The 14779-nt window shown below is 46.0% G+C and overlaps 1 protein-coding gene across 4 annotated transcripts in view; it reads right to left on the bottom strand.

Moving 5' to 3' along the window:
• Positions 1-8814: 8814 nt before the first annotated feature.
• The window catches only part of Spire1 (spire type actin nucleation factor 1), a 108792-nt gene continuing 102827 nt past the window's right edge, over positions 8815-14779 (bottom strand). For all 4 annotated transcript variants that reach the window (XM_021664439.2, XM_021664438.2, XM_021664440.2 and 1 more), the window contains 4 exons: positions 14307-14377; positions 12719-12746; positions 12492-12628; positions 8815-11155 (listed from right to left, as the gene is read on the bottom strand). In XM_021664439.2, the coding sequence (XP_021520114.1) occupies positions 10897-11155; positions 12492-12628; positions 12719-12746; positions 14307-14377 (495 nt within the window). In that variant the 3' untranslated portion in view covers positions 8815-10896. The remainder of the gene's footprint in view (positions 11156-12491; positions 12629-12718; positions 12747-14306; positions 14378-14779) is intronic.

Raw genomic sequence — 14779 nt, 5'->3', positions numbered from 1 at the left:
TCCCCTTTGAGGACTCACCTGCAGAAAGCTACCAGAGGCTTCTTGCCAGTCACTGGAACTGCCACCATAGTAAGGTGGTTGGTCCTAGTGGGACACTGCAGCTCCTTCTTTATGTGGGAAACAGCTCCTGGACACATTCCTGCTTTGAGGTGGTTATGAACTATTGATTGGCAGCTCGTCTGGAGTAGGAAACTTATGGCATCAAGGAGGAGCACTCTTGGGCGTGTCTGTGAGGGCATTCCTTGAGAGGTTTGACGGAGGAAAAAACACCTCCGTTCACCATGGGCAGCACCGTTCATCCCGTGGGCAAGGGCCCCAGACTCAACAGAAGGGGTTAAAGGAGCAAGCCAGTGGTGGGCTAGGTTTCTCTGCGTCCTGGTTGGTGCCACAGACCACGCCACTTCTGCAGCCATGATGGAGTGCACTCCTCTGAACCATGTCAAACCCTTCTTTCCGGAGCTGTCAGGTATCTTGTCAAACAGTGAGAAAAGTGGGTAATCCTCGTTTCAAGTCGATAAAAGAGCGTAGTCGTTGTTCTCAACATTCATTTTCTGGGAAGCTGTTGGGCTTTGTAGCTTCTGCTGTGGTTGGAGGTGGACTCAATAACCCTTTCTTTTGGGAATTCATCAGCATAAAAGAAAATGTTTTGGGATCTACTGGTCTAAGTGGTTAGACCTTCATTTTTTTAAGTTGAGAAAATAGGCAAAAGTCAGCTCTAAAAATACAGTATCATGTCAGCCTCACACATCCCACTCTACAGCCAGTCAGGACCCCGAGTACCTAGAAGAAACCTCAAAAACAGCCCCATATACTGAGGTGCTCCGCAGAAGAGCTCCATAAACTCCCAGGGTGAAGATGCACGGGGAAAACACAAACTAGAAGCCTTGGCAGGGTGTGTGTGTGTGTGTGTCACAGACCAGAATAGAGTGTGTGACAGAAGCCCCATCAGTCTCTAAGAAGCGCGCCACAGTGCTGGCTGTCTTGGCAGGGTTGAGAGGCCTTGGTGTTGGGCCCCTGTCCCTTGATGCTGCCAGACTCAGTGGGCTGCAACCCGTGCATGTGCGTGAGACCATGCGGGGATAGAGTTGCCCACTGCCACCGTGCCGGCCCTGCACATCTGTCAGCTCACACTAGGTAAGGTGTGCCAGGAAGCCAGCGGGCTCACTGCTTCTTGGCAGGAAGACTGTGCTAGTTTAAGGAAGTTTTCTGAACTTCTTCAGAGTCCAACCTTTCCCCAGGTCAGGATGTCCAGGGAAAAGGCTCCCTCTCGTTGCAACCCCTGTCCTGGCAGCAGGTGTTTGTGGCATCTTTTGACCCAATGCTGTGGCTCAGGTAGACTGTGGATGTGACCCTCCACTTTCCCAAAAAAGCACCCTGTCCCCAGGGCTGTGGTTTAAACACAAGAGCCCACAGTGTCCCTGTACTTCACTCCAGATTTTTCGTGGCTGGCTGGTGGTTTGACGTTGCTGCATGACTGAGGCACGGTGGACCTGGCAGTGTGTGACCTCTGACTCATCTCTGAGTTGTGGGATACCTGGTCCTGCCTGCCTGATTGTGTCCTACCAGTGATTCAGAGCATCTCCTTCACGTGACCACAGGCCTTAGACTGAGTGTAGGGCATGGATTGTAAACTCCGTCTCTAACAAGTAATGCAAAATACTGTTTAATTTTCATTTTGGAATATGCGTTAATATTTTCTTCTTTTGTGGTTATTTATTTATTGAGACAGGGTTTCTCTGTGTAGCCTTGGCTGTCCTGGACTCCCTTTGTAGACCAGGCTGGCATCGAAATCAGAGATGTGCCTCTGCCTCCCTGAGTGTTGGGATTAAAGGTTTGTGCCACCAACACCCAGCAAGTGTAGTTTTTTAGTTTTATTTTTTCCCTGTGTATGTGTTGTGTGTGTGCAACTTGATGTCTGTGTACATATAAACTTACGGGTGTTTGGGTGGCTATGTGGCGGCCAGAGGTCTATGTCAGGTGTCTTATCTTTCCACTTAATTTTGTATTTTGAGACAGTCATTGTAGCACTGGCTGGTCTGGGACGCCCCATGTAGCCCAGACTAGCCTTCGATTTATGGAGCTTAACTGCCTCCGCCTCATGAGTGTGCTGGGATTAAAGGCGTGCCTGTGCTACCATGCTTGCTGCTACCTTCACTGAAACTCGGGGCTCACAGGGTTTTGACAAGACTGGCTAGTGAGTGAGGTCAGAGATCCTCCTGTCTCTCCATCCTCCTGTGCTAGGATCACAGGCGCATGCCACTGTGCCTGGCTTTTTTCCATGGGTTCTTGGGGCTCTGCATTCGGGTCTTCACGCTTGTGTGGTGAGCACTTACTGCCTAAACCATCTCTCCAGCCAGGAAGTTGCTGTTAGTCATTTTTTAAAAACGCTTTTATTTTTACGCATGGATATGTCACAAGAGTGCAGATGCCCGTGGAAGCAGACGGATTGGTTCAGATCTCCTTGGAGCTGGAGTTACAGGCAGTTGTGAGCTACCTGATGTGGGTACTGGGAACTGAGCTGTGATCCTCTGGAAGAGCAGCAAGTGCTTTTGACTGCTGAGTCATCTCTCCTACCACCCCAAGAGGGAGGTCTTGGGGTTCCCTGGTCCACTCATTAAATGTAAGCAGCTTGCTCATAATGCAGGAAGCAGTGTTTGGCCTAATCATAGCCATTTGTGTGGCCAATCCCAGATGCCTCTAGCACCATTCAGTCACGAAGTCTTGTTTTTCCAAAATGTTTGGTAGAAACCATCTCAACTAGTCCTGGCTAGGCAGTGCCTTTGGCTGCTTAGAGCTAGCCTGACACTGAAGGGCCACAGGGGTGGATACAGTAAGGCTTGCAGGGCTGGAGGTCCTACCATGGGAGGCTAGTACAGTGACTGATTTGGAGGGTGCCATAAGGCTGTCCTCACTGCTTATGGCTCCCACTGCTTGCTGCTGAGGGACATGAAAGCTGCTTCAGGGCTTGGCGCCTGCCCATGGTTTCTTTCCAGGCAGGGCAAGCCTCTCAGCTAGACTGGCGACAAACTGGTACCTCACGAGCTTACCTTGCTAATACCAGTTGCCCGAGGCTTTGTTTCAAACATGCAGCTGCCCCATACCATCTTCGGGGGGCTCCAAGGGACACCCAAACCTCCAGATCCTCCAGCCCTTCACAAAAACTGGTAATGCTTGTATACAGTCTGTATGCTTTCCCATATAAGGTCATGCCAGCTTACAGAGCCTCTAGCTGTCTCTCCCAGAAATCGGGCAGGCCTTGTGTTGTCGATAACAATTCCTACCAGGACCTCATTGGCCCTACAGAGTTGTTGTTCCTCTTGAACTGTGAGTAAACCCACCTCACACCCAGGCCCAAGAGAACCTTGAGTCACAACTTTTGTCTAGTGCTTTCCTGCCTTGTGATTCCTGGGCGTGAAGGCTAGCTCACGTGTTGAGACCCCCATGCCTTGATCTACAAACCTGCGAGGAGGCCTTTCTAGAAACCTATGACGGAGGGCAATCGTTTGGTCACTTCGGAATTGAAGGTTTCATTCCTGAGATTCACGCTTCCTGTGGCATGATGCTACAACTCTCTTGATATTCTTTGAAGTGGAGCGGATTGATGGCTCTTTCCCTCCAGGACCCTTGATGGCTGCCTCTCCCAGTGAAAACTCATCTTTGGTTCACCTTCCTCCTTCAGGGCCTCATTATGACTGCCTGTGTTGATGATGCTGTAACTTGTCCTCATGAAATTCTTCTGAAGACAGTTTATCTCAGTGTTTTTTCCATGAATCAGCAATGTTTTTATTTTTAAGACTTTCTAAATAACATAACTAATTGTGTGCATTATATAAATAACTACCATAGAGGAATAATGACGAGAAAGTTTCCAGGTTCTCTCTATCACTGGGTGGAGTCTGGCAAGGAGTGAGTTAAGCATCCTGGTGACTCAACGCTGTACCCTTCATGTGAGCCACACATTGCTAGCACGGTCTTCAGAGGAAGCTAGTGTTCCCTCTTACAAGCTGGGTTTCCTGCACCCTCAAAAGATGCTGTGCACCCAGCCTTCCTTGTAGAGAAGGAATCACTTCTAAAAGCTTCTCTACCTGCTTGGCTTAAAATTCTAGCTATAGGACTGGAGAGATAGCCCAGTTCTTAAGAGCAGAAGATCCCAATTTCTAGCACCTACAAGGTGGCTCATAACCATCTTTAGCTACAATTCCACGGCTCTGATGTCCTCTTCTGGTTCTTGGGCACTAGGCACACATGTGGTGCCCAGACATACATGAAGACAGACATTTATGCACATAAAAATAAATACAAATCTTTAACACGCACATACAGTGTCTCCTTACCTATCTGCAACACTGGATTTTGGCTTCTCCAGAGGTGTCTGTCTTTTTACTCAATCCACCTCTGGGTGGCCTGAGTGCTGATGTTTTTTGCTATAACTTTTCTCTGCCATTTCCTCTCCAACCGATGGGCTCCCTCCAACCTACTAAACCCCTTTTCTTTGGTGTGCTCTCACTGAGCCACACCCCAGCCTCAAAACAATCCCATATGTTCTGTTAGGACCTTGGCATTTCGTGTATCTGAAATGGGCTTATGCTGGGGACTTGAGGAGCTAGGTGCAAGAGCCAGGACCTTACAGGGATCTGAGGAAACTCGGTAGGCACGTGCCTCCTGAACATGCAAGAAACAAGGACACGAATATGCACTCCAAAGGGCTGTAAGGGCAACAGAGCGGAGAAGGGGCCCTGGGCGTGGCTGAGTACTGGTTCGAGGTGCTGCTGGTGCCAAGCAGGCCGAGGCTGGCTGTGAGAACGCAATGCTGCAGTGACGGAGCTCACTTAAGTAACACGGTTTTTGTTTGTTTGCTTTTCAAGGCAGGGTTTCTCTGTGTATCCTTGGCTGTCCTAGAACTCATTCTGTAGACCAGGCTGGCCTTGAACAACTCACAGATCAGTCTGCCTCTGCCTCCCATTAAGAGCTGTCATCTGTGAAACTATCGAGTAGTAATTAGCACTTACTAGAGCCCATGTGGGTCTTCAGCCTGTTTTTTAAAGTTCAGTGCTGGTTGGTGGATATAGCACTCTTAACTAGGACATGGGCTGGCAAGCCACGCTTGCTGCCAGGAATAGTTTTTGCTATTTTCAGAGGATTGTGAAAACAATCTCTCTGCTCTAGGCTATCTGACAGAGACAGGGAGGCCTACAAAGTCTAAAACACTTCCCCATCTGGCTCCTTGCTGTCCAGTTTTCTAAGGATCCCTGTGTTCAACCATTGTAAATAAAACCACATTTGTTTCACCAGACAGCTTTCCTCTCCTCACTGGTAAGTAGTGATGCTTCCATCAGCATAAAACTCCCACCATGACCCCTTCCCCTGACGCTCTGTGCAGCCATCTGGACAGGAAACCCCTCCTTGGAGGGGCTTGGATCCCCTTTTGTTTCATATTCTTACTGTCCTCTTCTGCACTAGGCAGCTACTTCCACTGTGGTCCCGGGAGGCTGTACCCCATGGCCTCTCCTGAGCTCTGCCGTCTGCATGCACATGGGCCGCCGCACTTAGTCCCAGAACAGCATGTAGCGGTGGTGCCTGTGACTCAGTCTGCCATATGGGTAAGGTCACCGAGGAGCCCAGCGGGTCCCTAGGGCACTCAGCGTGTGAGGAGCAACACTGAAAGTAGAGCCCAGAGCAGCCTGCAAATGACGAAGGGCCCACTGGCATCTCTGATGTCACTGTGTGGAAGCGCACCTCAGGCTGCTGAGGTGACCCACAAGCCTTCACTGCCATAAAGGCTCATAATTTCGAGATGGCTTTTAGGTAACTTATTATATAGCAAGAGACGGCTCCTATGTCCCCTCCCAACTGGCCTTCTTTTAACAATGCCCCATTCACTCTAAGTTTTCCCCAAATAATGCTGTCCTGACTTCCTGACTAGAAAGCCTCCTAGGAAGGTTTAATTCCATTTATTTACTTATTCATATATTTACAGAGAGGTCTGAATTGTTTATTTTATTCTTTTCTGATGAAAAGGGATCCCTAGTCTATATTTGTTTGTTTGTTTGTTTGTTTTATTCCAGATCCTCTGGAGGAGCAGCCAGTGCTCCTAACTACTGAGCCATCTCTCCAGCCCCAATGGCTCATGCCTTTAGTCCCAGCACTTGGGGAGTAGAGAAAGGAAGGTGTATCTACATGAATCTGAGGCCAGCCTGATCTACAGAGCAAATTACAGGCCAGCCAGGGCTACATCCCCTGTCTTGAAAAACCAAAGAGGGGGGAGGGAGAGAGAGGGAAAGGAGAGAAGAGAGGAGGGGAGGGGAGGGAGAGAGACAGAGAGAGAAAGAGAGAGGGAGAGAAGGATCCATCTTCCTGCTGCATCCAAGAGATAAACACATTTCATCATCAAGGACAGATTTCAGCTCAGGATGAAAAGATGCAAAAAGCTATTCCAAGTACTGGACCTAAGAAGCCATACTAGGCAAAATAGACCTCAAACCAAAACTAATCAGAAGAAACAGGAAAGGACAATACATACTAATCAAAGGGGAAAAAATCCACCAAGAGGATATTGCAATTGTAAACATGTATGCACTAAACGCAAGGGCACCCAAGTTTGTAAAAGAAGCCCTAGTACAGCTCAAATTGCATTTTAACCCTCACACAGTGATAGTGTATAACTTCAAAAGTCCACTTGCTAACAGGTCACAGAGACAAAAACTAAACAGAAATTATGGCATTACTGTCATAAATCAAGTGGACCTAACATAGTTACAGAACATTCCACCCAAACACTAAGTATACTTTCTTCTCAGAAGCTCATGGAACTTTCTTCAAAACTGATCACATACTAGGACACAAAGCAAGTCTCAACAAATACAAGAAAATTGAAATAACATCCTGTATCCCATCTGACCACCATGTTAAGATTAAAGGTGGGAATCGGGAGTGGCGGCACACGCCTGTAATCGAAGCACTCTGGAAGCAGAGGCAGGCAGATCTCTATGAGTTCCAGGCCAGCCAGGTCTACAAAGAGAGTCCAGGCCATCCAAAGCTACACAGAGAAACCTGCCTGGAAACAAAAAAAAAAAAAAAAAAAGCTGGGTATCAGCAACAACAACAGAAACAGCACAAAGACGTGGAGATGTGGAAAGGCAGCCTCGCCTGACTGGTGAATTCAAAACAACAAACCCTTTCCAAAGGAGATGGATAGCACTTCTGAGGATGTTACCTGAGACCTCCTCATGCAGACACACTCCCTCTCCTTCCCTCCTCTCTCTCCCGGTAAGATGGCAGAGGGGTGAAAAGCCAAGGGGATGCATATAGTTAAGGGAAGCCAAAGGACCAAGGCCGCTGCACCACAGGGCCAAGTGCCCAGGCTAACTTTAAAACCATGATCTTCCTGTCTCCACTTCCCAAACGCTGGGATCACAGACATTTCCCACCACACCTGGCATTTACCTGTAGTTTCTTTAGTCACACTGCTTTATGACAGCCGTCACTGATGGTACAACTGTTTTTATTTTGTCCTAGGAAACTGTATTTTTAAAGTGTTCCTTTGTTTTTTTCAAGTCAAACAGCCAAGTTTCTCCTTGGCTGTCCTGGAACTCACTCTGTACATGAGGCTAGCCTCAAACTCACAGATCCACCTGCCTTTGCCACCAGAGTGCTGGGATTAAAGGCGTGTTCCACCATGCCCAGCTTAAAATATTTTTTAAATGCTGCTGCAGGTACTTTGCCTTTATAACCTGAGTGATTTCTAACAGCGTTTTAGTTCCTGAAAGACATTGCCGTCTTAGAATAGGAATTCAACACAGGAGATATGACGAAAGCCAAGTTTATTTTCCCCCTACATAAGTTTTAAAATAAAATAGCTTAAAAGAAGAAAGAGGAGAAGAGGAGGAGGAGGAGGAGGAAAAGACAAGTCTCACTATATAGACAGGATGGCCCTGAAATCTGGAATGCTCTGGAATGCCTCTGCCTCTGGAATGCTGGGATTGAAGGTGTGCGGCTAAAATCAATACTCCAGGGTACACATTTAGCACTATCATCTTCCTGTAATGTCAGCACTACTTTGCTTACACACATGGGAAGCCACCTCAGCACCCAGTCAGTCAGACACATTTCTTCATGGTCCTTAAATGTGTAAAATTTTCTGTTTTATTTTAACAAATAGGGACATAATTGAAAACTTTCATGTTTCCTACTTCACCCAATGTTTAGTCCTCTATTAGTATAGTTAGAAAAATAAAAGCCTTACAAATTTCATAGTGTGGGTTCATGGTCCTAACCACACATCTCTTCAACACATATCATATTTAGAATTACTGCATAACAACTTTCTGCTTTCATTTTAAAGGGCTGAGACTTGGAATCAAGTAATTAAGGTCATTAAGTCAATGTATAAATAATTTAATTTTTACTTGTCTTGGGAAAATTAATTCCCATTGCCAATAACAGCGTGTCTTTCAAATAGTAATGAGTATGTTACAATATTTACAAGCATTCTTACATACTCTGACCTCACCGCCTCTGGGGCTGAGGGCTGGGTCTCACACCTGGAGGAGTCAGGACGGACAGGCAAATATCCTAGGAGATGCCTCAGTCTCTGGGGGCATAAACAGTTGTTGAACTGAAAGAGCAGCACAGCAGGAAGCAGGACAAAGGCGCCTGCACAAGGAGGTTCCTGCAGGATCAGGAGGCTCTGCCTTCCGGCAAGCAGCATGGGCTCCCCAGCCCAAGAGCCCTCACCTATGACAGCCTCACTTAGCCTGGGTGCTGGGGGAGGGGAGTCAGTCTTGTAGACAAGGTAGAGTTAAACACACACATCTGTTTTGGTGTCTCCCAAACAACGTTAATTTTATTTCTATAACTTATACCTTGTCATGTGCCATTTTCCCCACTACTTCCTGTAGGTTGTTTCCTGGGCAAGGCATACACTTGAACTTTTAACACACTAGGCAAATCCCATTAATGTGCTCAAAGATTTATATCCTGATGCTCTGGTAAAAGGGGTCATAATGCCCAAATCATTAAACACAGTACTAGTAAGTCTGAAGGAATGAGGTCAAATCCATGAGATTCACTAGATCACTGCTTTATGAATGCAAATGAAATCCACTTGGGATGATGGTGGTGGTTCAGTGTCTCGTGTAGGAAGTCAAACAGTAACTCAGTCACCATTTTACAGAAGCATGTTATCCTACACACATGCTTATAAACCTACACAGGTACCAGCCATTCCTTCTTCCTTGCTTCCTTCCAGGAGGTCATTTTAGGATGCATGTCTGGGGCCATGGCAGTGGGCGGTCCCACCTAACTGCAGTGTAAAGTTCAGATGGTCTCAGAGAAAACTACAAATGGGAGTCACACAATGCAATTTTTACAGCTCTTAAAAGTCTTACAAACAGCTGGAACGTAAGGGTTTTCTCGCGGCCACTTCTACATGCAGCACAGAGGAACTACTAACATGCATTACTTTAGTCAGTTGGTAAAGTTTATTTCGTCAGTATAAGTAATTTAAAGCCATTTACTAAACTATAAATTTCAATGCACTAGAAATGGCTGCTGGAGCATTTCTGAGGTGTCAGTCAATTTAATGTGGAAATGTTATTGTATCTTGATGTTGGTATGAAATGCAACTGTCATGCCTTTTATAAAATGGAGTTGTCATTAGTGGTGACTATGAGGGTGGTTTTTATAGCTTTCAGGAATTACTGTGCATGTGACTTAACTGATTTTCCAAACGTTAGTGGCAATCTGATTGACTATTTCTAAGCATATGGAAATGAGGGACAGCCCATGGTGTGTGTCACAGGAGCTGAGGAAGTTCAGGTACACAATACTACCTGCCAATCGCCCTTCATCAGAAACTCAGTAACATTTACAAGACAACTAGTACAAAAAACATCCAAAAATTATGCATGGCAGCAGGTTAATTTTCTTAAAATTTTAAAACAGCCAGGATTTTTCTTTTAAAATTCATTTATAAAAATAAACTTCAGTTTGAGACTCAGGTACCAAACTGTGGTTAATTTAGTCATGACGGCCACACTATAAAGTTATGGAAAATGTAGCTGAAAAGTATGAGATGTAGCTCCTTTCTGGTGGAACCCTCTGCTGTCACAGCCTGTCACTGAAAACCAAACTTGTCACAGTTAACCAAAACACACTTAGCTACTTGACAAAATTTTAGTCTTCTTTTTCCTTCAAACTTCCACAAAATTTTAATTTTTAGACATGTATTATAAAACTACTCAAAACCATAATACATTCACACTAGGGAATGAAGGCCTGTTAGCGGCTCAGGAGACACTGAGGCACGGGCCTGCGCAGACCCTGCAGCTCGGAAAGTGGCCGCCCATGCGGTGTACGGCTCGCTTGGATGTTCTGCACTAAGGCAGCCAGAGCCCCAAAGGAGAATTATCAGCAAGGCCTTCTAGATTGGTGCTGTGAGACCATGGCCAACCTGGCCCACCCCCGGGAGCTGGTGTGTGGCAGGGCTCTGGACCATTATGTACATGAAATAGGAACACTGTCAAGTGGAATGCCAATATGACTTACGGCTTAGAACTGTGCTAACGTCAACACTCTGTCAGACTGACTTCACACACAAGAAAATTTTTGTTTGGTCAGGAAATTATCTGAAGAACATTGAGGAACCGAACTAAGGAAGTTTCTGGCTTCCCTATTCACATACACAAAATCAAGTTTTCTGAGTGCAAATGAGCAAGCAGCTGGGCCGCCGGGTACCATCAACCGATAGGAGCAAAGCCTGGAGTGTGCACAAGGAGCAGCCCAAGCCTGACCTGCTGCAGACGGAGCCTGTTCAGTCAAACCCCTGCGAAGAGAGTCCTGCGGCACTGCTGCGCGAAGACTGCCTCTGGACACAAAAGCAACGGGAAGGCACAGGGCTCAGATCTCATTGATAGTCCTTTCTGAAGGGCAGTACTCCGAGGGGCCGGCCGAAGACATGTAGAAAGACTGTGTCTTCCTTTTCAACCGGGCCCTTTTGTTGGCCAACACCAGGCTGCGCCGGCTTGAGCTGATGATTTCTGAAATGAACTTTTTGCAGTCTACACACACCTCCATTGTGCTCCAGTCCTCCATGAACTCTTTGGGAAACTGGAGTTCTTCATCTGATTTGTCCACAGACTTCGATTTTGAGGAAAACCTGAGCAGGAAGTGGGGAAAGAAAAATATTTAGTGTTCTTTGTTGCTGGTTTGGCTTTTGGCTTTTTAAGACAGTATGTCTCTGTGTCGCTCTTGCTGTCCTAAACACTCTTTGTAGACCAGGCTGGCCTTCAACTCTGAGATCTGCCTGCCTCTGCCTCTCAAATGCTCTGAGTTCCAGGACAGCCAGAGCTATACAGAGAAACCCTGTCTTGAAAAGCAAACAGAAGAAGGAGGAGAAAAGAGGCCAGGGCAACACAGAGGATTCCTGTTTCCAAACAAAACAAAACAAAAAAGAAAGAGGAAAGAAGGAAGAAGGAGGAGGAGGAAAGAAGAAAAAAATAACATTGTGGGGTGGGGTGGCATTGGAGTGATGGCTTGGGGGTTAAGAGCACTGGTTGTTCTTCCAGAAGACCTGGATCTGATTCCCAGGACCCCCGTGGCAGCTCACAGCCATCTGAAACTCTAGACCCATAAGGTCTGAAGCACTCTCCGGGCTCCACAGGTACTTATAGGCATGCCCAGGTTATGCACTATGCATAAGGCTTTCCAGCCCCACAGTCCAGAGGTAGCAATCTCTGGGCTTGGCCAGCATGTGGCCTGAGTAGACTTCCTTTCCTGTGAAGGACAATATTGCCTTACCCTGTACCGAATACAACAATTTGAGAGTCAGTTCTTGGCATAAAGCTTTATCTCTGCCTGTCCAAGAGTAAAGCAACTCAAAGTTAAAGCAGATGTTATAAGCACAGGTGTCAGATTTTCTTAAACTAGATATGGAACAAAGGAAAACTAGATTAGACTGGGGAGAAAAAACTTATTTTTTTCCCTGTTGTTTTTGAGTTCAGGATTTCAGGAAACCTAGATTGCCCTCACCATGTATCTGAGGATGAACTGGAATTTATTTTTATTACAGTTTTGAGGATCCATGTGGGTGCTGGGCACTGAACTCAGGTCCTCTGCAAAAGCAGCAAGTGCTCTTAACCACTGAGCCATCTCTTCAACCTCAGTGACTTTCTTTCTATCTTCCCGTCTCCTTCTCCTAACCATTGGGATCACAGGCATGGCCCATCTAACTTAAAAGTCAGTTTTAAAGATGTCTTTTAAAAGGTATAAAAGTTATTTCAAAATGTAATTAAAATAAAGCTATGTTAAAATAGTTTAAATAACTAGCCAATATCACCTGAAAAGAACTCTGAAGATTGTGCAGGACTGAAACTGTATTAAAACCAATGAACCAGCAACACGCCCTGACCCAAACCCTAGCCCTGCCATGACCACCCCAAGCCCAAGTGTTGTTTCTTTAGAGGATGCTCTTGAGATTCAGGTTCTCCGCTCACCTGGCGATACTCCGAAGTGGCCGATGGTGACTCGTGAAAGGTTTTTCTGGCCTCGAACAACTTTCGCCCCTTTGCAAGGCAGAAGGTCCCAAGGAGAAAATAGGTAGAGTGGAGTATGGCTTGGAGGGCAGCCGCATCTGTTACCCCAAATGAAGAATGAGAATGAGCGCCGGGACACGCAGAAGCAGTCAACGGATGCACTGGTAATTTCACTGAGTTAAGCTTACCTTTTTGCAACACTGCGAGCACACGGGCCTGTGTACAAAACAAGAAGCGTTACTTGTTTGGGACACAATGGATGTAAAGGAAGCCACAGGATTGCAGAGCTATGAGCTTCTTCAACCAGTTGCAAACATTATCCTTCTGTCAGAATGCACTGATACAAGTGTAAACTGCCAAAGAGACAACCTATGAAATTTAACTACTACATTGTCTCTTAAAAACAGGATCAGCTAGCTGGGAAGTTGATGGCGCACGCCTTTAATCCCAGCGCTCAGGAGGCAGAGGCAGGTGGATCTCTGAGTTCAAGGCCAGCCTGGTCTACAGAGTGAGTTCCAAGACAGCCAGGGCTACACAGAGAAACCCAAAACAAACAAACAGGATCACCCAAGCATGGTGGCTCATGCTTGTAATCCCAGTGCTTGAGGAGCTGAGGGAGACTGCTGAGAGTCTTCAGCTTCAAAATGAGTTCAAGCCAATTTATACTACAGTGTGACCTCATTTTAAAAACAAAACAAAACAGAAAAACCAGGCATGTTCTAGAGAGATGGCCCATAGGTAAAAGTGCTTTCTACTCTTCCAAAGAACCTGAGTTCAGTTTCCTACACTCAGATTAAGAGGCTCATAGCCAAGCACAGCAGAGTACACCTGTAATCCCAGCACTCAGGAGGTAGAGACAGGCGGATCTCTGTGAGTTCAATGCCAGCCTGGTCTACAAATTGAGTCCAGGACAGCCAGACCTACACAGAGAAACCCTGTCTTGGGGAAAGAAAATATTAAAAATTAAAAAAAAAAAAAAAAAAAAGGTCATAATAGGCTGGATCCATGCCTTTTGGCCTCTGTGGCAACCTCAGTCATTGGGTTCACTCACAGAGATATACATACAAGCACACAAGTAAAAATAATAAAATCCTTTTGTTTTGTTGTTTTGAGACAGTCTTACTATATAGACCTGGCTGTCCTGGATTCGCTGTGTAGACCAGGCTAGCCTTGAAATCACAGAGCACTTCCTGCCTCTGCCTCCTGAGAGCTGGGATTAAAGGCCTCTGCCATCTCTACACCAGCACCTAAAAATTAATCTTAAAGCAACAATAGTAAAAACAAACCAAAAGGATCAACTCCATGTGGAATTTTTGTAATGTAGCCAGGGATCTTATGATAACTGTGGCTATTTTTTGTTTTTGTCCTCTTCAAGGATGACAATCATTTTGCTTAAGTTAAAAGAAACAAACCAGGTATGATGGTATTCACCTGCAATTCTAGCATTTGGGATGTAGAGGCAGGAGGATCAAGAACTGAAGATCACCTGCTATGTAATGAGTTCAAGGCCAGTGGCCACACAAAACCTCCTCTCAACAACAACAATAAAAAGAAAAGCAGCAGCAGCAGCAGCATATAGAATAACATTTTTTCCAGTCCATCAACTGTTCAGCTCACTATTGAAGAAACTGCTGTGCCGAGCTGAAGAGGGTACAGAGCAAAGCCACAGCACAGGCCATTTCCTCCAATACTCTCCTGAGTGGGAAAATGGTGGAGCAAAAGAGCTAACCAGCATATCTCTGTGGCTGTCGGAACTCCCCTGTGACAGAGCCTTACCTCTTACAGAACTGACAGGTGTAAGACCAGGTGAAGAAGGAAAACCTCCGGGTTCGGCAACAGAAGCAGAGCTAAAAAACAACAAGTTAAAAAGAGAAGAGAAGTGGGGCTAGTGCTTCCCGGCTCCCAGGCTGGACCCACTTCCTCGTCATCTAGGGGATGTTCTAGGTGTGTGTGCAGCAAGACAGAAGCAAGCCTTATGCTTGGCTTTTGACACTTATAGTCCTGTTCTATGTCTAATGACAGTTCTTCAAAGGTAACAAAAGGTCTCAGTGCTCAAGCTCTCATGGTCACAGGATTAGTTCTGAGGAAAGGTAACTCCTGTTTCTCAGGCATGCTTTCTTTACTGATCCTTTAAAAGTACAGCTCAAGTTAACACATGGCTTTAGGAAGGCATACTATTATCTTTTAGGGTGGTTTTTAAACCTTCCACTAATTTTGCCAAAAATCCCTTTTTGGGAATGAGGAACAGG

The sequence above is a fragment of the Meriones unguiculatus genome, chromosome 2 (genome assembly GCF_030254825.1).
Source record: "Meriones unguiculatus strain TT.TT164.6M chromosome 2, Bangor_MerUng_6.1, whole genome shotgun sequence".
NCBI lineage: Eukaryota > Metazoa > Chordata > Mammalia > Rodentia > Muridae > Meriones > Meriones unguiculatus.
Note: the sequence above shows the minus strand (reverse complement) of the source record. Positions and strands in the feature narration are given on the sequence as shown.